We start from the raw sequence: 21,575 nt of genomic DNA on the forward strand, positions 1-21,575 counted from the left end.
ATTTTTGAACTGTAAAATCTGCTCATTTGCATCATTTTGCTGATGCATGCGAAGACAGTTCTGGAACTCTTAGTTGTTACTGCTTAATAACAAGGATCAAGTACATTGTGGATTGAAACCAGTCATTATCCCATGACGAGTTGATGGCTGCTACCATTAGCAAGCAGAATGGATGCAATTTTGAAAAAAAGAGTTGCAGATGAAACTGCAACAGAACCACTGAAATTGATAAAGTCTCATGATCAATACAGTGGAGATACGTTAATGCAGTTAATTATCCTGCCGATCTAGCTTCTCGAGGTTTGAAAACCAAATACTTTCTGAAGAATGAAATGTGGCCTCAATTTCTTCCACAGCCTCGAAAGGAGTGGCTTTGAAATCCTCATAATTAAAAGAAATTTTACCTGAAGACCCTGAAATCAAAAGTAAGACTGCAAATGCTGTACAGATAATGTCTGAACAAATGAATAGTTAGTTACCTGCTTAATCCATTACTTCTCATCCTGAAATACAGTAAAAACCTTGTTAGAACGCATTAGTTTGGGTCCAAGATTTCATATCATGTTACAGTCAAGTCACGGATCAGATTCAGACATGTCATGATTCAAGAGGCAGGAAAACAGAATACTGTGACTCAAACCCTATAATAAGACCTTTAAACTCCACTTGTTAATATACTCATCTTGTAAATAAGAGTCCATTTTTGAGTTTGTGGCTGTTAGCCTGGCCTCCTAAAATCAATGTTTGGGGTCCATAGACACCCGCGCTATAAGTGATTCCACAGATTAAAGAATCGCGTTCTAATGAGGTTTCACTGTAGTTTGAAAAAGGCAGCAGCGTGGATGCTCAGGTATAAAAGATGGTTTCTGAATCATAGCAGACAGAATGAATAAACAAGCGATGCTCCTGCTCACTTTCAATCGGATAACATCTATCAAGGAGATCTTACACAAAAGAAGACAAGTGATCCTGAGACACAAGGGATGTCTCACAGTTAAAGAATTAATTAATGCTGAATTAGAGATAATCCACTTTCTTCAGAAGTTGTTTGCTGAAGAAATTTCAAGTCTGAAAAAGGGAATGAATGCCTCAAAATTCCTGCTGATGAGGAAAATTGTTGATGCCATCCAGGACAAAAGAGGACTTGTACATCAAATTTGAATCAAGACTAAAACTGGTTTTCTGAACAGACCAATTACTAAAATCTGTCTGTTGCAAGAGGCAGCTAGCTTTGATAATTCACTTCCACTTTCTTTTGAAATTTATGTATTATAATTGTTTTTTTCTTTGTAATGGTATTTATTTTTTTGATATAATTATGGGTCGGATATTTCATGCCTTTTTCTGGCAATAGCCATTTTGAAAGTATACACTAGAGCCAGATAAAAGGTCGGTTTGATTTTCTTTGTTTTACGAAAATGCAGACATTAGCAGAGATCCGACAACTTTTATCGACCATTTAATAACATTTAATCACAGTTTTAGTACCGTTTAACAGAGTATTAATGGCTTGTAATGTTAATAATGTTTATAAACAGTGGAAAACCCAACTGTAGTCACAGACAACAATGACCTGCTAATTATAAAGCAAATAAAAAAGGGATTATAAAGGAAATAGTCGCAACAGTATCTGAATTATCAATACCAAGTCTAACTTTAATGTAATGTTCAACTGATCAATAAATTTAATTTAATGATGTTTTTTATAGGTTTCTGTCTCGTGTGGAATACCGGACTTCAGATCTAGAGACGGTATTTATGCTAGATTGGCAGTAGACTTTCCAGATCTGCCAGATCCTCATGCCATGTTTGACATTGAATATTTCAGAAAAGACCCCAGACCATTTTTTAAGTTTGCTAAGGTAAATATCTGATTCAGAAACATTGAGAAACCTGATCCTGTTAATCTCCAGTGAGGGCAGGGCCAAATGAAATGTCAAGAAAAGTTGACAAAAAGATGCACAAAAAGCAGTTGTCATCAAATTACACCATTAGTGTAAACATTTATGTTGTCCCATGTGATTTGTGGAGATGTGGCATTTGTGCCAATAAAAGGAATTGCCTCCACCATTCTTTCATTTCCATTAAAGCTACTGACTGCTCCATTCTCCTTGTGTGAACGTCCATCTGTCATATCAGTGGTAGTGTTCTATTCTGATTTCAGTTTTGCAAGTGTTTACTTCAGCCTTCCTCAAATAGTCCCTCCTACTTTGCTCATCTACTCAGCTGCTGGCACATGTACTGAGATACACATGGAGAATGATAGGATGTCCATCTCTACTTGCTGTTTTCTCAATCCAGCTGCAGTTGCTGCCATCTCTCTGTTCGAAGTGAAGGAAACAAACCTCCCTCTGGCCACTTTGACAGTTTTGAATGAGTCCAGCGCAGTGGATCTCAACCTTTTTCTTTCCGCTCACATACCACTTTAAGTAACCTCTATGCCATAGGTGCTCTGTGATTAGTAAAGGACTGCTTAAGGTGGTATGTGGGTGGAAAGAAAAAGTTTGAAAACCACTGTTTTAATCGTACCTCATTGACTTGTTATGTGCACAGTTTCATAACTCAAAAGGAAGTGGGCCAATGACAATTTTTCTCAAGCAAAATATTTTAGTAAGGATTGGGTCTAGAGCAGTGATTCTCAACCTTCCCTTCCTACTCACATAACACCTTAAGCAATCCCTTGCTAATCACAGATCATTTATGGCATAGGGATTACTTAAAGTGGTCTGTGAAAGAAAAAGGTTGAGAACTACTAGTCTAGCTGTTGGCTGTGTGCTAGTCTAGAAAGTGTTGCATAAAATTTGATATTGAACTTAATTTTTCCCTCTTCGCAATATGTAATATTTCCTGAAGTCAGCTTTCTTTTCCTTTCAAAAACCACCTGACTCCTATTTCTGGCATTCTTCCCTTCCCATTCCTTTCCATATTCTTAACTTACCTTTTATCTGTTAATGATTAAATAACTTCAATTTTTCCCTTTTCGGATATAGTTTTTCCATTGGTAAAATATCCTGCTTCTCTTGATCACTTTACAGAATGTGGGAATCATTTCCATCATTCATTGCCTGTCCCCGACTTTTTATTCCTTCGTGTGGAGCCACCTTGCATTGCTTTGGTCCTTCTGGTAAAGGGGAGGGAGTTCCCCGATGAAGAAATGTTGATATTTTTCCAATCTGGACGGTGTGCATTTTGGAAAGGAACCTTCAAGTGATGTTCCTGTGCATCTGCAGCCAGTGAAAAAGATGAAATAGATTTATACCTCCCCCATCCCTGCATTGCTTTGCTTACCCTATTAAAACTCAGTTGCTTATTTGTCAGCTGGCATTCATCAAGTATCAAATCCCATTTATCATAATGCATTAAAACCCGTGTCCTCATCTCAAATCAGTGCTATGTAGAATCTTTTAACTCATTTACATGCTCATGGGGCTTTTTCCAATTTCCATTTGAAAGCCCTAATTAATGATCGTTCTACTCATCCAAGAAAAATGAGATCAGTTCAACTCCCATTATACCTAAAGTTGGTCTGCAGAATTTGCTGCTTTGATAATTTCACCACATGGGATGCCTGTCCATGTACTTTTCTCCTTTTGTTTTCCTCCATCATCTGATACTTCACTTTTTAAAAATAAATCCATACCTTTCTGTCACGGTTTTATTATTTCATGAGAGTTTTGCCTGTTTGATGTCTTAATTGCATTTGGTTTCTGTGTAAAATAATCTGAGAAAATGCTTTGTTCCCTGCTAAAGAAATGTAAACTGTTTCATTTGATTGGGTTAATGAAGTTGGCATTTTGTAACCAAAGAGTTTGTTGTAGTTTAAGTGCTGTCTAACTTTAAGCTATTTTCCATCAAATCAATGTGAGCTGTGTCTTAGGGCAGGAATTTAATTTGTTTTTCGCAACCATGCAAGGTTCCACAAGCAGTGAGGTGCACGAAAATGTCGCACCTAATTTGCTTTAATTAAATTCCAAGAAACACTTCAATAATCGGGAATTCTAATTTTTAGATGATGAAGGATAAGTATTTCTGTGGGCATGAAAAGAAATGTCTTAGTTTGCAAGACATCTGAGATTTTTAAACTGACAACCAGCAAGACCTTGCTTTAGCATTGTAGAATAAGTGGTGCAAACAGTGGAGCAGCACTGATGAGTCAGCTTAAAGTTTTTGTTTGAGCCTTTAGTTCAAACACAGCATTTATCCTGTGGACAGAGCAATGGCATATGTATTTAGTAGTGCGATTTTGTTTTTGAAAAAAACAGTCAAAAAGTCTATTAATTAGAAATGTACTAATTGTTCCACCATGATACACATTTTGTTTATATTTTTTATGCCCAAAGGAATTAGACTTTTCGAAAGCCTGCTTGGATGAATTGTTCTAATTGATAGCAAAGAATATGTATTGGAGGATAATTCTGCCTGTTTTTATTTCACAGGAGATTTATCCTGGTCAGTTCCAGCCATCACTTTGTCACAAATTTATAGCCTTGTTGGATAAACAAGAGAGACTTCTTCGGAATTACACCCAGAACATAGATACCCTGGAGCAGGTTGCTGGCATTCGTAGGATTGTTGAATGCCACGGTTAGTAGAGGATAATATTTACACTAAATAACTGAATGAGTTTTCCCTCTGTGCAACATTTTAATAGGGGTTTCCTGTCCCATTGGTTAGACTTAACAAATGGAGCTCAAATCTACCTGAAAATACTTGAGTACATTTGGACCTCCTTTTAAGCATATGCTCCCAAAGATTTTGCTGTTCAAGTATATGGTTATGTTAACTGAATATTGTCCTGACTTTATCGTCTGACACTTCATAGTTGGACATTTGTCATTTATATCAGCTGTTAGATGTGGAAATGAAAGGACAGTCGTTTTTTGATGAATGGTCTAATGTTAATATCTGTAGAAGTTGTGAATTATCCAGCCTGACATACTTCTGGCATTTACTGATTATTTCAAACTTTTATTTTGGTTTTGGGTATAGAGGAAGATATTGCCTGATGTGCTCTGCAGTGTCAAGTTAAGCTCAGCAGAGTTCATATCTGACTACAAAGGGAGCCGTGGATTTGGTTTTTATTTAAGTTTGTGTTATTTGAGGAAGGGTTTTCTATATATCTGGTGTTGATACAAATTCTAGAAATGAAATAGTGGTCATCCTTGTTGGAGTACCATCAGGCTTATTTGTGGCTTTGGATTTGCTTCCTTTCAGTTCTTTCCTCTGATGTATTTTTGAAAATGATGTTTCTCTTGAATTATGAACATTCTGGTTTTACTATTCTGAAATTTTTAGGTTCATTTGCGATGGCGTCTTGTTTGATGTGCAAATACAAAGTTGATTGCGAAGCAATTAGAGAAGAAGTATTCAATCAGGTAATTTGTTTTTGGAAGGGAGGGAATTGAAAGCAGGAGTCTTTTGCATATTGAATTGGGCATTTTTTTCCTCTCTTTTGTGCGATTACTATGTATTCACTCCTGGGAGCTGTGAAAGTCTCCATTGGATAATGTGCTAAATTCTTCTTCGCAAAAGATTCAGTCATTACGGAAATGCATGGATGATGGGACCCATTGGCTGTATTTTACCTGAGTTGGTGCACTGCTTGGTGTACTGAAGAATTGTCTGTCTGAAATGCTGATTATGGTATACACGTATTGTGCACCTGAATGAGTTGCGTGCAAAATAGCTTGTAGCATTCATTGAACCAACTAACCTTTTGTGGTTTTTATTAAGGTTGTTCCTCGATGTCCAAGGTGCCCAAATGAAGTTGCTCTTGCCATTATGAAGCCAGATATAGTGTTTTTTGGTGAAAACCTACCTGAGCAATTTCACAGGAGTATGAAGTATGATAAAGATGAGGTTGACCTCCTAATTGTAATTGGATCTTCATTAAAAGTCCGACCAGTGGCCCTCATACCAAGTAAGAATCCTAATGTATGAATTAAATTTGTTGGATTCTTGGAGTAAATGAGAAGTGTTTTGGTGTAGCATAATGTAATGAATGTTGCTATCAAAGAATATGATCAAGGCAAAATGCTTTATTTAGATATCAAAATCATAATGAACCAGTTTCTTAATTGGCACATTTAAAAATCAATATTCAAATATTGAAAATAGTGTATTAATTACATATGACTTAGTATTCAGTAACCTCTGATTTCTTGCTCTATGAGAATGAGTTTGTACTTGCAAATATTTGCTTGTCAGTAATAGTCTCTGTTGCACAGAATGCCATGTGGTCCTTTGAGTGGTGGATTTATAAACAATTTTCTTGGTTAGCATAGCATATTACAGCTCCAGTGACCCAGGTTCAAACCTGGCACTGTGGCAGAAGCTTGTATGTTCTCCCCATATTCGCGTGGGTTTCCTCTGGGTGCTCCGGCTTCCTCCCATATTCCAAAAATGTGTGGAGTTAGGAGGTTAATTGATCACATGAGTGTATCTGGGCAGTGCGGGTTCATGGGCCAGAGTGACCTGTTGCTGTGCTTAATCTTTAAGTTACATTTTTTTTAAAAGTGGTGACAGGTGTTCCCTGACAAGTAGTTGTATTGTGGGCAGTGTGTGGTGAGGCAGTGGTGTGGCTGAAGGAGAAACTTATTCCACTTTCTCCACACAAACTCTACCAGCATTGTCAGCAGTTGAGTTCTATTCTCGATGACTTTTCATAGGTTGGGTTCAGTCCATTTAAAATGAGAGTCAAACTCCAGCACAACTAAGATAGTATACAACTAAGGATTGCAAATTTGAATCAATATTTGTACCATATTAAGGGTATATCAGAGCAACTGCATTTTACATTTCTATTGGTTACAAAACAGTGGAAATGAAAGTAAATTGGAATTCAAGTGTATAATTAAAAAAAAAATTCGAACAGGTTAAAACAGACTTGTACTTTTAAAGGACTCTGCAGAAAAAATATGATATTTAAAAGACTGGTGTCATCAAAGCTCTATGTTCTGAGAATTGTATATGTAAGCACTGATTGATCAGACTGTGAGGCTATGTAGCAAGATCAGGAATGTTTCTGTTACAGACTGAGGGTAGTGGTGTAAACTTGATCATGCAGGGAATAGAAATGAATCTTGTGCAGGCAGCAGAGATTTAGTCTAATTTGGAATCCTGTAGGGGATAGATAGTGGGCCAAAGAGTCTGTTCCCTTGCTGTGTTTTATGTTCTAAGTGTGATCAGGTTGAATGGTTGTTCACCAACTGTAATAAATTCTTGTGGTTCAGAACCAGTGCACTTAGAGTTGCTGGTTGTATGCATGCTTGTTTAGTTGCATAATTGTCTTTTTACATGCAATTTTTATCCATTCCCGTCCACTTTTAAATTGATTTACTTGCAGGTTCTATACCCCATCATGTGGCTCAAGTGCTGATTAATAGGGAGCCCTTGAATCATCTCAACTTCGATGTTGAGCTTTTGGGTGATTGTGATGTTGTCATCAACGAACTGTTTCATCGTTTGGGAGGAGAGTTTGAAGAGCTCTGTGGCAATCCAGTCAAACTTACAGAAATAACAGAAAAACCCCCTCGATTGCAGAAAGAATCTAGAAGTCAGCCATTTGATCTCCCTCCAACTCCCCCAGTTTTAACAGAAGATTCTAGTTCATGTGAGCAAGAGCTGGAGAACTGCAAATTGTCCTCAAATAAGGATTCTGCAGATATTATTTATCAACCTGTTGTAGAATCCACTACAAGTTGTACTAAGGAAAATCTGCAGGAATCTGAACCAGAAACAATTCATGGGAAGGAGAATACCGTTCCTGTCGCAGAAAGCTCTGGGGATTCTGGCAATGCTGAGCATATTACCCATACTACTGAAGAAAATTGCCCAGGCAGTGAACATCATGTTCTAAGTGACATCAGACATGCTAAGAAAACTCTCAAAGGCTGGAACAGTAAATTTCCAAAAGAACAAATCAGCAAGCGACTGGCTGGTAAGTCCTACTATATGTGGAACCCTGGAGTCAAATTTTGTGCATTCTCAGGTGATAAGAGTTTAAGTCCATTATCATCTAAATGTACAACTGGACAAAAGAACAGTTCTCCAGACCCCAATGCACACATGCCATCGATTTCTTAGGCAGCACACAATTTTCACATGGGCATTAAAAAAAACTAAATACAGTAAAATTCCTATTATCCGGAATTCAAGCAACCAGCAAAAATATCTCGGAAAATAAATGGGTAAAAAAAAAAAGTTTAAAATTGGCACCTTCAGCAGTAAGTTCACAAATCGTGCAACATACAATCTCACGCAACTGGCAAATTCACTTATCCGGCATCCACCAATCCCCTTGTGTAAGGGTTTTACTGTATACAGAAATATTCCAGAATAATTTACTCAGATTCATTTATAAGAGATCCAAGGTTATTAGGATACTGTTGCCAATGAAACCAACTACTGTTGTCTCAGTGCAGTCCTGAGTCAGTATCATGAACAGTAGTGGGCTGGAGCACACAGCCCTGAGATGTGATGGGGCTTGAAGTTTTGCTGCCAACGTGGACCGACCATGGTCTTGAGCACAGACCAACAGAGGCTGGTTATTAAGGCTTAGAAATCACATAAATGTGTGTTGGTTGATCTATAAATCTGCATGCAGAATTTACACTTTTTTATATACCAACCTTTTTTTTCTGTATACACCTTTTAATGGCTATTCTCTCGTAGCTTGGACAGAAAGCTATTACTCAAATATACATGCAAGAGTGTTGCCTCTTTGAAATGGAAAACTCATCCAACCTGTTGCTTACCATCTATTTTCTAGTAATATACAACATAGTGCATTATTTTCTTTGCACCTTGGAGCAGTAGGAATTGCAGTGCAGGTAGTGTCTATGCTTGTCAAAGACCATTTTGGTGGCCTTCACACATGTTTTTTTTTATTTTTCACACTATGAACCATATTAACCAAAATACACAGTGTCATTTTCTTCCCTTTTTCCCCCCTCCCTCCTTCCCACCCCCCTCCAAACCCATTAAATGTTCAACATATACAATACAATAAACCCATTAAACAATGTCATCACACAATGAAAATAAACAAGAAAATTGTGTCATCTACTTTTACACACTGGATCAGGTCATTTTGTCTTCTCATTCTACCATTTTAGGGGGTGGAGGTCTGTGGTAGGCCCTCTCTGTTGACAATGTGATTTTTTACCACTGTTTAATCAAATATGCTGATGTGTACAAGATCAGTTTATTTAGGAAAGACAGTGGTGAATCTCAGATTCATGAGCCTTCAGGCAACCATATTTATAACCAAGTGTAGTTTCACCATAAGGCTGGACAAATTGTTTCCCATACTGTATACACTCAAGTAATCATTGATACCCTGTAATTATCAACCCCGCCCCCTCCTTGCCCAAAAATCTGGTGTGTTTTTGTATGACCCATAAAAAGGTTGAGCCCCCCCACCCCTGCTATTTTTGCCGCCGACCACCCATGGATCCAAGCTCCCGACTGCAGATTCTCACCCGAGCTGTCCATGCATCTGAACTCCCAGCTGGGGTCCTCCCCCTGGCCGTCTGCCCATCTGAACTCCTGATGCACTGGTGTCCACTCGTCTTGAGTTCCCAACCACAGATTCTCACCCTGGCTGCCCACATATCAAAACTCCTGACTCCCTCACCGCGGACTTAGCACCCATCCTAGCCATCCGAGCTCCTGACGCCTTGAACAACACAGGCGCTTACCCAGGTCAAAAGTTTAACCAGTTGTGTTTGGAAAGTACAGTATCAGTTTTGGTGGGCTCACAGAGAGATGAGTCTAGACACAAGTGTTACAATCACACGCAACTTTAATTAACACAGGAAACAAACGCGAAGACATCAAATGATACTGACTTTTCTACTGAACAACTATATAGACATTCACATTGAACCCAGGTTAGACCTGACGCCAGTGGCCACCTATTTTATACATGCTCCTGCACGTATACACACTTTAAAGACAGACTTTTTTCTTTTTCAGTATTTTTATTGTATTTTATATAATAGTACATACATAAAGGCAGCAGCCTCCTTTGAAGAAGACCGCAGAGCCCACCTCACTGACAAAAGGCAAAGGAGGAAAAACCCAACACCCAACCCCAACCAACCAATTTTCCCTTGCAACCGCTGCAATCGTGTCTGCCTGTCCCGCATCGGACTGGTCAGCCACAAACGAGCCTGCAGCTGACGTGGACTTTTTACCCCCTCCATAAATCTTCGTCCGCGAAGCCAAGCCAAAGAAGAAAAGAAAGAAGAAAGAAGACATACATAAAGCAATAATATATAAAACTAATATAAACTGTAATAGAGCAGACTGTTTTTCTTATGTAACAGTATTATTCATGGGTAAATTGAAAAAAAAAACAGAAAAGACGAGAAAACAGTATAACGAACTAATCTAAATCACAAACCATTCTGAAATTGCATGACAATGTAGAAAAGAAACTGCCAGTAGAAATAAAAAGGAATGTGTAATTGCAACAATCACAAAGAACCTGATTAAGGTTCCCATTAGAGGGGATAAAAATTATTCAAGAAAAGAACTCCAAAGTTTGGGAAAGTTTATATTCGAGCCACTTATGGAACATCTTGCTTTCTCTGAGGTTAAATATGACATCATATATAAGTGGGCAGGACAGCATCTTTCCATCTGATCAAAATAAGAGAGGCAAAGACTAATGCAAGACATTGAAATGAAGATAATTTCACTACCCTCTGTTCAACCATCCCAAAAAAGTCAATCAATAGGTCTGGTGCTGGGTTATCATTAATAATGATTGACATAGTACGAAAGACCTCTTGCCAATGTTTGGCATGGGTTGAACAAGACCAAAATACATAAATTATCGATCCGTCCTCATTCTTACATCTGTCACAGAAAGGGTTAACATTTGGGTAAATACGAGCTAATTTAACTTTGGACATATAAGCTCAAAACACAACTTTGAATTGTAACAGTGAGTAATGGGCACAAAAAAGTTCCATTATTGTCATGTTAGACTTTATTTAGAATGTAACATATGAAATACTTTCACTTCTATTGAAGGGAAGATGTATTAACCAAGCTAAAAATGGAGTTCCAAGAATCATCAGAAATAGAAATAGGGAGGACCTGCTCCCGTACCTTTTTAATGTTATCCACTGAAACTTGCCTTGATTTTAGCAGGACATCATATACAATAACTCTTAACCTTTTCTGAGATGGTTGAAGATTGTAAATTGTTTTCTATCAAATTCATAACAGGAACCTATGAGAATTTTGAAGACTGAGAATAGAGAAAGTCCCTAATCTGCAAATATCTAAATAAATTAGAATTTGGTAATTTAAATTTAAAAGAAAGTTACTCAGATGTAGGAAGATTATCATCAACAAATAAATCATAAAAAATGTTTAATATCGAATCTGGACCATTCCTGAAAAGCAGAATCCATCAAAGAAGGTTGGAAAAAAATAATTTGATAAAATAGGACTGAAAAGAAGAAGCTTTTGGAGCCTAAAATGTTTTCTGAACTGAAAGCAAATCCTATTTGTATGTTTAACTATGAGATTATCAATATTTTTACCGATTAGAAAAGGTAGGGAGCTCCAAGTATTGAAACAATAGAGAATTTCTGGGTTGAATTCAGCTCCAAATCAAGCCATGCAGGGCCACCCATTTGATTATCATAATATAATCAAAATATTGACAGCCCAATAATAAAATCTGGAATTGGGTAGAGCCAAGCATCCATTCTTATCATTTTGGAGATGTTCTTTACTTACATGAAGAGATTTATTTTTTCCAAATATATGATGATATCATGGAATCATGTGAGTCAAAAAATATAAACATTTATCTTAATGACATTAATTTGTCCAATTAAGGACATTAAAAGAGGAGACCACTGAGATGGATTTCTTCACCTGATTTAATATGCAAGGAAATTCTCTTTAAACAGATATTTATGACTTAGTAATTGTTACAGCAAAGTATGTAAATTGGGTTTCAGGAAAAGCAGTATGTAAGGGGGCAAGAGTGTTCAAAAGAAATGATTCACTCTTTTGTAAATTTAATTTATATCTAGAAAACCGACTGAATTGTTAGTATAGCAGGAATTGAGGAGTTAGGATCCAGTACAAAAAGCAAAAGGTCATCATCATGAAGAGAAATTTTTAGAACCAATCCTCCCCTAAAAATACCAGAATAATCCTGAGATTCTCTTAAGTGCCATAGCCAGAGGTTCTAAGGCTAAATTAAGTGACAATGGACTAAGAGGGCAAGCCTGTCTAGTCCCACAAGAAAGTTTAATAAAAGGTTTAGATCAGTGGTTCTCAACCTTTTTCTTTCCACTCCAGTGGTCTCCTCTTTTAATGTCCTTAATTGGACAAATTAATGTCCACTTCTTTCCTTATGCTATAGGTGCTCTGTGATTAGTAAGGGGTTGCTTAAGGTGGTATGTGGGTGGAAAGAAAGTTTGAAAACCACTGTTTTAATCGTACCTAATTGATTCGTTATGTGCACGCTTTCATAATTCCAAAGGAAATGGGCCAATGACAATTTTTCTCAAGCAAAATATTTCAGTAACAATTGGGTCTAGAGCAGTGATTCTCAACCTTCCCTTCCCTCTTACATATCACCTTAAGCAATCCTTTACTAATCACAGAGCACTAATGGCATAGGGATTTCTTAAAGTGATAAGTAGAAAGAAAAAGATTGAGAACCACTGGTTTAGATAAGATAGAATTTGTAAGAATGGAAGCAACAGGAGATGAGTATAAAAAACTAATCCATGAAATGAAAGTGGGGCCAAAATGAAGCCTTTTTAATATTGCAAAAAATATTTCCATTGAACTCTATCAAAAGCTTTTTCAGCATCTAAGGAAATAACACAATCCAAAGAAGAAACACAAGGGGAATATATAATATTCAATAAATTGTGAATATTGAAATATGAATAATGATTTTTTTTTTAGTGAAACCTGTCTGATCCTCAGATATAATAAAAGGTAAGATGTTTTATAATCTACTGGCCAGTGTTTTGGAGAGATATTTGTACATCAAAATTTAAAAGAGAAATTGGCAGTAGGAGGCACAAACTGTCAAGTATTTATTCTTTTTAGGGATCAGAGAGATCATTGCAGTGTAAAATGTAGTTGGCAAATTGCCAGATTTAAAGGTCAGAAAACAGCATAGGGTACAATAAATGGGGAAAATTTTGTAAAACTCAACAGAAAAGCCATCAGGACCTGCTGCCTTGCCATTTTGTAAAGATTTAATAGTCCTTGTTATCTTTTCTTGTGAAATAGCTTTCTCTAACTGAGATTGTGCTTCTAAAGACAAAGTAGGTATAGACAAATGATCCAAAAAAGTTTCCATCGAGGTACAATCAACAGGAAAATTAGATTTATAAAGATTGGAATAGTATTGCCTAAATGTATCATTAATTTCTACAAGATCATTGATAATATTACCATCCTCCCTCTGAATCGCCTTAATCAGACATTTAGCTGCTAAGCCTTTCATGTGATTAGCCAAAATTTTACTCGGCTTATCTCCATGTATATAGAATGGCTCTTACTTTTCAAAAGCTGCGTTTTGATAGAATGAGTCAAAAGCAAGTCATATTTAGTTGTAAGCTCAAGTCATTTTTTATATATCTTGGGGTTCAATGCAAGGGCATGCTGTTGATCTAAAAGCTTTATTGATTAATAAGTACAGTCCTTTCAGCATTGGCCTCTTTTTTCCATTTTTGCCATTTATGAAATAATTCGTCCTATAATATAAGCCTTAATAGAATCCCAGATAATTAAATTTAAACTTCCCAGAGGAGGAATATACTTAAAAAAAAAATCTGTCCCTTCATAAATTACAAAAAGTCTGGTTCAGAAAGTAAAAGTGAATTAAAACATCAATGTCTGACAGATTGAGGCAGTCAGGAAAGGTCACTGATAGGACAACTGGACCATGGTCTGAGATAGCAATAAACTCATTTTTATGCAGAAATCAAGATAATCAATTATTTATCAATAAAAAAAATAATCCGTGAATATGTATGATGGACATCAAAAAGGAAAATTCCTTATTAGGATGGAGAAAACATCATACATCTAAAATGCTACACTTTAACAGAAAAGAATGAATAATTAGAGCAGACTTGCTTAAGGTGGCTTTTATTTTAATAAGATGAACATTCTAAGGCAGGGTCCAGCCAACGATTAAAGTAATTCCTCCATTAAGGAGGAAAAAAAGTTTTTAAAAAAACTCAGATCATCAACATTAGGACCGAGAAGGCTATAATTTTATAATTTCTCATAAACAATAAGAAATCGACCATTTGTATCAGAAACTACAATTGGAATAGATTGGTCAATTAAGATCTCAACTACTCTAGCCTTTTCCATAAAAGATGCATGAAAATGCTGTCACCTCCAACATTGGAAAAAGAAGAGGTGTCATTCAAACAAATGTGCATTTCTTGTCAAAACATATTAGCTTTAAACTTTTTAATATGCTTAAATGCTTTCTTGCGTTTGATAGGATGGTTTAAACCCCAAATATTTCAACTCATAATATTAATATCTTACCCATATAAATTGAATTAAAAGCAGAAATACTGAAAAATAAAATTAACAAGGATTTAATTGACTCAGTTTAACCATGAGACTAGAAAAACCCAACAGACAAAAGAATGTAAGCAGGCATGAATCGTCATAGCAACTACAGGGAGAAATCCTAAAACAAATTCTCCCTCCCAAAAAATCTATTCCAAATGATAGCAAGTTGAGTCCTAACTAAACCACTTCCCGTCCTCCCCCTAATACTTCTTGAACGCAACACTCCTTATCTAAATATAAACTACATCGAAACTTCCAAATAAATCTAAACTTGTTATAGCTAATAACGAAATTACAAGGTGTAGTGGGGCGGGTCAACCCCGCACATGACTGGTCGAATCTCCGTAGCGAACGACCAGCGTGGCAGGGCACAGGGGATTTTCCCCACCCCCCCATCGTTCCAGGCTGCAGGAGCAAGTTGCCAGGGCAACGGGTAGGCCTTACAGCAGCATTATAACATCACTCCAGTGAGCCTTTCGCCTCCCCTAAAAAGGAACGCACGTGGTTTGAATAAACAGCAGTTACTGGTTTACTTGCTTGGTGTAGACAACATTTATTTCAGCAGTGTGACAGTGGTGCCCCTGAACAGGTTCTAATGCTTTTAGAACCCACAGCACGCAGCAAGATGAATCCTGCCAATTCGTCCACAGCCCAAACAGCTGCCACCAATGGAGCTCCTGTGTTAGTTTATGCCGTAAGAGTCCACTTGCCACCATTCTGGGCAAACCAACCACGCAGCTGGCTGCAACTTGCAGAATCACAGTTCACCCTGAGAGGAATAGGAGCTGAGGACACAAAGTTCTGGCACGTGGTCAGCCCCCTGGACCCCACCACAGCAGCGAAAGTCGCCCTGATTGTCAACAACCCATTCGTTGACGGCAAGTACAATGGGTTTAAACTGATTTTGCTCGTCATTTGAACTTAGCCGAGATGAAGGGGCTGTTCGCGTGCTTAACACGCAGGGCCCAGGTGATCGCAACCCCTCAGAACTGAAGCAAGAGATAATGTCCCTTGTAGACAGACACACAAATTGCTTCCTGTACGAGGCCCTGTTTCTTTCCAAGTTCCCGGTCCACGTTGTCACCGCCATCTCCAACATGGACTTTGCCGAACCACACCTCTTGGTGAGAGAAGCAGACCGGCTCTACTGCACTCTGCAAACTGACTTCATTAAAGTGCAGCCCATTTACGCAGTGGGAGCAACAGCACAAACCTCGGCCACCTCTTTATGTTGATGGACAATGACTCGGACTTTGCTTGGGTTAAGCTGCCAGTCAAACCAGCTACTAACTGCTTGCAGCTGCTGTGTTCCAATCAGCTTGGAAGCTTCCTCCATGACTTTCATTTCTAGGCTGGTCAGCCGCACTTGGGCAGTCTGCACTGCCTCCTGTAGTGCACAACAGTGATGCTTCAGGGATTCAATTTCAATCTCCCTATATTTCTGTGCATTTTGTTGGCCTAATTCTCCTGCAATTTCATGCTGATGTCTCAGGAGAGACACCATAAACCAAAGGGCCCCTCCACGACACCCCGGTCTGGGAATCTCGAATTCTCAAGGAGGGATGCCACGTGGTGTCTATCTTTTCTCCATGGGGACTAGCTGTCGATCCAGTTGAGTGGCATGGCGTGGCTTGCCAGTCACGCTGCCAAACAGCTGACCCCCTGGCCATCGTTGGTCCACCCAGGGAATTTATTTTCTGTGGGTTGCCTCCTGCTCTCCCCGTTGGTGAGCAGATGCATAATAACGCATGTACCACACCCAAACGCACACCATATGGTTAGTACTCCACGTGGGTCCAGCCACAACTGTTTGAACAAACTCTGCTCGCAGCGCCAATTGTGTTTGGGGAAAATGTTGGTGGAAATCCTTGATACCAAAGTTCCATTGATACTTCCATTCAAATTTTTTTTTAAATTGTCATGAGATATGAAGTTGAGTGGATCTGGATGAATCTAAACTGAATACTTTTGTCTTGGGTATTTGGAGGGAACTGCCCCTTGTATTTTGATTTCCACTGTTCTTGAGGTCTGGCTGTTAATGGGCTGGATCTTCTGGCTTTATGTTCATCAATATTTGACTCTGTGCCAGAATTTTTATTTTTATTTTGTGTAATTACATGTAGCATATAGCATCTGCTCTTTTGCATGCTTTTAGCCTTGTTTTGCAATCACTTGATGGCTGCTGCAATGTATGCTCTTTCATTGAATCAGAGTTAATATTTGTCCTAGTGACAGGTGTGTGTACTGTGAGGCTACAGACTGACAGAAGACCACCTCATGGTTGCCTAGTTATGTGTTGAGAGCCTGCCCTATTTAGCATGGTGGTTCTACTGCAAGTCCTAGCTTCAGATCAGCCTTGTGTCATTTGGGATTCAAGATCCTGGTTTCTCTTTCATTACATAATCTCCGTCACTGTCCAAAGGGTGCATCCTGCTCTGCATTCTGCTGGTCTTTATTCTCATCCACAAAGGACTATTTTATGATTCTCTCTTGTATATTTTGTTACATTTTCTAGGCTAATAAAATGGTTCATCAGGAAAGTACAAATGAGTAGATTGTATGCTGGGATAATACATGGGCAGATGAATCTCAAGGAGCCAGGTCCTCATGTGTATTTCAGAATTATGCCATTTGTATGGATTAATAAGTATATTTTAAACCACCTCATTCTTTTACCCACAATTCATCAAGGTGCATGAAGGAGATCCTAAATTCTTCCAAGATTTGGATGTTTTACATTGTACATGAAAATGTGTTGGGGAGAGAGGGACTCTAATTCAATACTATATATTCCTAACATAGTTTTACAATCTGTCTCTTGATTTTCAGATTCCCAGTACTTATTTTTGGCACCCAATCGCTATATCTTTCATGGTGCTGAAGTCTATTCAGACTCTGAGGGAGATGAGGGTTCATCTTCTGGCAACAGTGTTAGCGACGAGTCCTGTAGCAGCAGAAGTGTTGGCGATGGAGAAGAGGAGAGTGATATTGAAGAATTTTATAATGGAATAGAGGAAGATGGTGATGGTGTGTACTTTGGGGGTGAAAGTGAACATTTTGGAAGTGAGGTGCTGACTGAAAACTCCATGCAGGGTGAATGTGAAGATGATTTGTTGGAATAAGAGGCATATTTGCATGATATTATGTTTTCCACCAGCATTATTCTACCTTTGGGGCACTTTTTCAGCTCTCCTGGACACACACTGGCTGTAATGATCATGCAAAGCCTCAGGCTGAAAATGCTAGTTCAGACTGTACTGTACAAGAAGAACACTAGCCTTCTTTATCTGGTACTTTTACCAAATAAACATTCTGCATATTAAGATAACCATTTAACACAGTTCATTAACATTGCGTATAGTAGAAGACTTTGTTTTTTGAGAGTGGTTCGGAGAATCTCTTTGGCAAAATAGTTTGTTTGTTTTAATTTTCTATTTGTTTTGAGTTGTACAGCTATTTAATACGGTTCCTCAGAAGCTAAAATGAATGTCTTGTACATATTTTTGTGTATGCTGTTCAAAAGCCATTTAATTGCTGAAAAGGGTGAAAAAGGGAACAGGTAAAAAGACCAAAGAACATTGTGAGATCTCAATGACTGGAGCTGCAACAGAAGATTTAAGAAGTCTGTGGCAGATTTTATTTTGGAGCAGTGGGTGATTTGTTTAAACATATTTTCCTTCCGATTTGTATTTTCTGTCATGAAGCACTGGTTGTAATGTTTTCTATGAGATGAGCTGGCAACTAATTTGTACACCGAGGTTACTATTTTTCATTGTATATTAGAAACCATTGAGGCTACTCTGTTTAAATGAAAAGAACATTTTTACAAATTGTAGCACTTGTAGTTGTTTGCCGCCTTGTATAGAGATTTGGTGTAGGGTTTCCTCCTGAAGCCCAGTTCTTCTCAGGCCTGGCTCCAGTTTTGGTACTCAGCAGATTTGTGTTGTTCCTTGCATTTTCTTTTTTAGGAATGTATATAAAGTATGTCATTTTTTTTTAAAATAAAAAAGGAATGTTTGGACATTATTGCAAAATTAAAGCTGGAATGCTAAAGAATATTGAGCTCTAAAATAGAAACAGCTCAGGCACCATTTTTCAAAGAGAAATATTAATGTTTCTGGCCAAGACCCTTTGACAGAATTGGGCAAGAGAGAAAAGAATGGATTTAAGTTGTAGGGAAGGTAGCGGGAGGATGAATAGGTCAAAGGGAATAGGGTGATGAAAGGGTTGCCATGATGATAAGTTGACAGGTTGTTGAGGGTGATTAGAGAGAGAATACAAAAAGAACATGTAGAAGTTGGGATGTGCAAGTCGGAACTGTAGAAATAGTACAGCAAATCAAGCCTTGTCAGTGAAAAGAAAACTGCTCTATTACAAAACTAGCAGCAGAGAAAGCCCATAACCTGAAATTGTAGAAATCAATTCTATCAAAACTGGCCAGCTCTCCTGCAGATTATCAGTCAGTAAAATGAACTGTGATCTGAGCATTTGCACAGCTCTGAAATGCATTCAACAGATTTTACATATTCTGTTTTCTCTCTGTCTAACCACCCCTTTCATCAGTTTCTACAGCTTTTCACCAAGGTAACCAACTGCACCCAATCAGAGATCATTCATCCCTCACCCTGTCTACAACTTGTTCCCTTTCATCGAGTCCTGATGAAGGGTCTTTGATTTGATATGTTGTCTGTTTCACTTCCCACAGATGCTTGCTGAGCACCTGCAGTTGTGATTTTTATTTGGTTCCTCTTGATGTGGTGACTTGTTAATTCCCTGTTGATAACATTCTTTTGAATGTTTATTGTATTGTTGCTCGCACAGAATAAGTGTAAAAATTTTACGATTTGGACTATCAAATCCAAATTGTGCAATTTCATATACTTTTAAATCCTTTATAAGAACGGTCGAGCAAAGGTAAGAAAGACTGCAGAGCAAATGGGTCCATTTGCTGGTCTATTGGGGAAGATATTGATCCGGACATGAAAGTGGGTGGCACCTATTTTGACACAAGAATTAATTTTAAAAATTCTAGTGAAAAATGTTAGAAAAGCTTCTTCTTTTAATCAATGCAACAAAAGATTTTTACTTATTTTTGCCGGGTACCTGAATTAAATGTGCCCATTCAAAGCACATTTTTGAATTTAGTTTAAAAATAGTGTGTCCCTTTCCCATGAACTTCTCTCCAAAATCTGCAGTTATTCTCAAAACATGTTAATAAATAAACCATCCTGCTATTGTGGTAACATACTCCACTTTCCACAAGTTTCTTGTCTTTTGCCTACGTGGTAATCTATCTTGAATCTGGAGTTTCAGAATATATTTTGGTTCTACTCCTGTGAAATAATAAAGACTACTTCCAAACTGTTTCTCATGGAATAGAGTTGCTAGACACACCTTACCATTTTTTTAAAAACCTGTGTTGACATTGGGAATCGTCCAAATTACCAGAGGAAATTTGCATATGCCAAGAGTAATGAATCTCAAATTTTAAGCCCTACCTTTTGTTGCCTTGATGTTTTTGTGGTTTAATCTTTAAATACAAAGATGTGTTAATATTGTTAGGTTCATCTTCTCAAATATTAGCTTTCTAAAATCTTATATAATGTACGGTGTATTGAAAATAGGCTAAATCTACTCTGAAAGCATTATTTTGTAGTATGGTGTTCAAATTATTTCTGCCCATTGTACATATTGAATCATTTATGTCATTTAACTACATTTTATAAGGAACCATTGTAAAAGGTGACTTTGTTGATACAAATTTCATATACTTGCAATTTTGAGTCAGACCTTTTAATTTAATACATTTAACATCTTACAATTTATATTTGACAACTTGTACAGAAAAGATGCTTTTTGAAGTTACTGTTGGAATGCCATGATTCAAGGAACTGTTCTATTAATTTAAACTGAGTTGCTTGAACTTGTAATATTTAGTTCCTGTTCCATGTACCCCACAGTCTCTATTCTATCTGCTTTTAAAGTGAAGATGTGTTTGAATTTATAATATATTGCAATAAATCTCCTTGGTTAAATTATTTGGGCTGACGTTTTTCAAAAACTACTGAACAAAAGTTGTTATTTTATATCTGAAATTGTAGCAGCTCACCGGAGGTTTAATTGAACCGGCTCTGGAGGTTCCAGACATCATTTGGAACGCGCGGGGTTTTAAAAAGCTGTGAGTGAATGTTTAAGTAAATGACTTTCACTGAACTTCGACTCGACTATGTCTGATCATTTTCTCGTTGTTCATTTTGCTCTGCGACACAGTGGCTACAAAATAACCATCTGCAGTTGAACAACTTAAACTTTGCCATGATTTCATTCCTAGATTCTTACAGGTGAAGATTTTTAACTTGACTACATCCTTCTACACCACGCACTCTGCAATGAACAATCTTTTGTCTCCTTCACAGTTCTGGTGAAAGGTCTTTGACCTGAAAAGTTGATTCTGCTTCTCTTCTGACAAATGAGGTCTGACCCAAGTATTTCCAGCATTTTGCTTCCATTTTCTCATTGAGATCCCAACTACTCTTTTCCCTGGGGGCTCCAGTTTCCTCGCATCGTTTGAAACGTACTGGGGGTGTAGGTTAATTGGATGTAAATTGGACAGCATAGACTCATGGGTCAAAATGGCCTGTTACTGTGCTGTATGTCTAAATTTAAAATTTAAGTGCTTAGTTCAATTGTTCATCGCTGCAGAGTGCTGGCAGGATGCTGCTGGGACTGGAGGGTTTGAATTCCAGGGAGAGGTTGGATAGGCTGTGTATTTATTTTTTAAAGCGAAGGTGGATTAGGCCTAATCTTGTAGAAGTTAACAAAATTGTGAGGAGTGTAAAGTGAAGGCTCACACTTTTTTTCTCCCAGAGTAGATTATTCTAAAATTAGAGGGCCTAGATCAGTGGTTCTCAACCTTTTTTTCCTTTCACATACCACTTTTAGGTATTCCCTATGCCATCGGTGCTCTGTGATTAGTAAGGGAT

At 37.7% G+C, this 21,575-nt stretch overlaps 1 protein-coding gene across 4 annotated transcripts in view; it reads left to right on the forward strand.

Moving 5' to 3' along the window:
• sirt1 (sirtuin 1) overlaps positions 1-20,630 on the forward strand; it is a 49,566-nt gene extending 28,936 nt beyond the window's left edge. For 3 of the 4 annotated variants that reach the window (XM_069900823.1, XM_069900824.1, XM_069900822.1), the window contains 6 exons: positions 1,710-1,862; positions 4,437-4,584; positions 5,296-5,375; positions 5,734-5,920; positions 7,346-7,939; positions 15,198-17,408. In XM_069900823.1, the coding sequence (XP_069756924.1) occupies positions 1,710-1,862; positions 4,437-4,584; positions 5,296-5,375; positions 5,734-5,920; positions 7,346-7,939; positions 15,198-15,511 (1,476 nt within the window). In that variant the 3' untranslated portion in view covers positions 15,512-17,408. The other variant, XM_069900825.1, reaches the window with a different exon arrangement.
• The last annotated feature ends 945 nt before the right edge of the window (positions 20,631-21,575 follow it).

The sequence above is a fragment of the Narcine bancroftii genome, chromosome 10, assembly GCF_036971445.1.
Source record: "Narcine bancroftii isolate sNarBan1 chromosome 10, sNarBan1.hap1, whole genome shotgun sequence".
Taxonomy (NCBI): Eukaryota; Metazoa; Chordata; class Chondrichthyes; order Torpediniformes; family Narcinidae; genus Narcine; species Narcine bancroftii.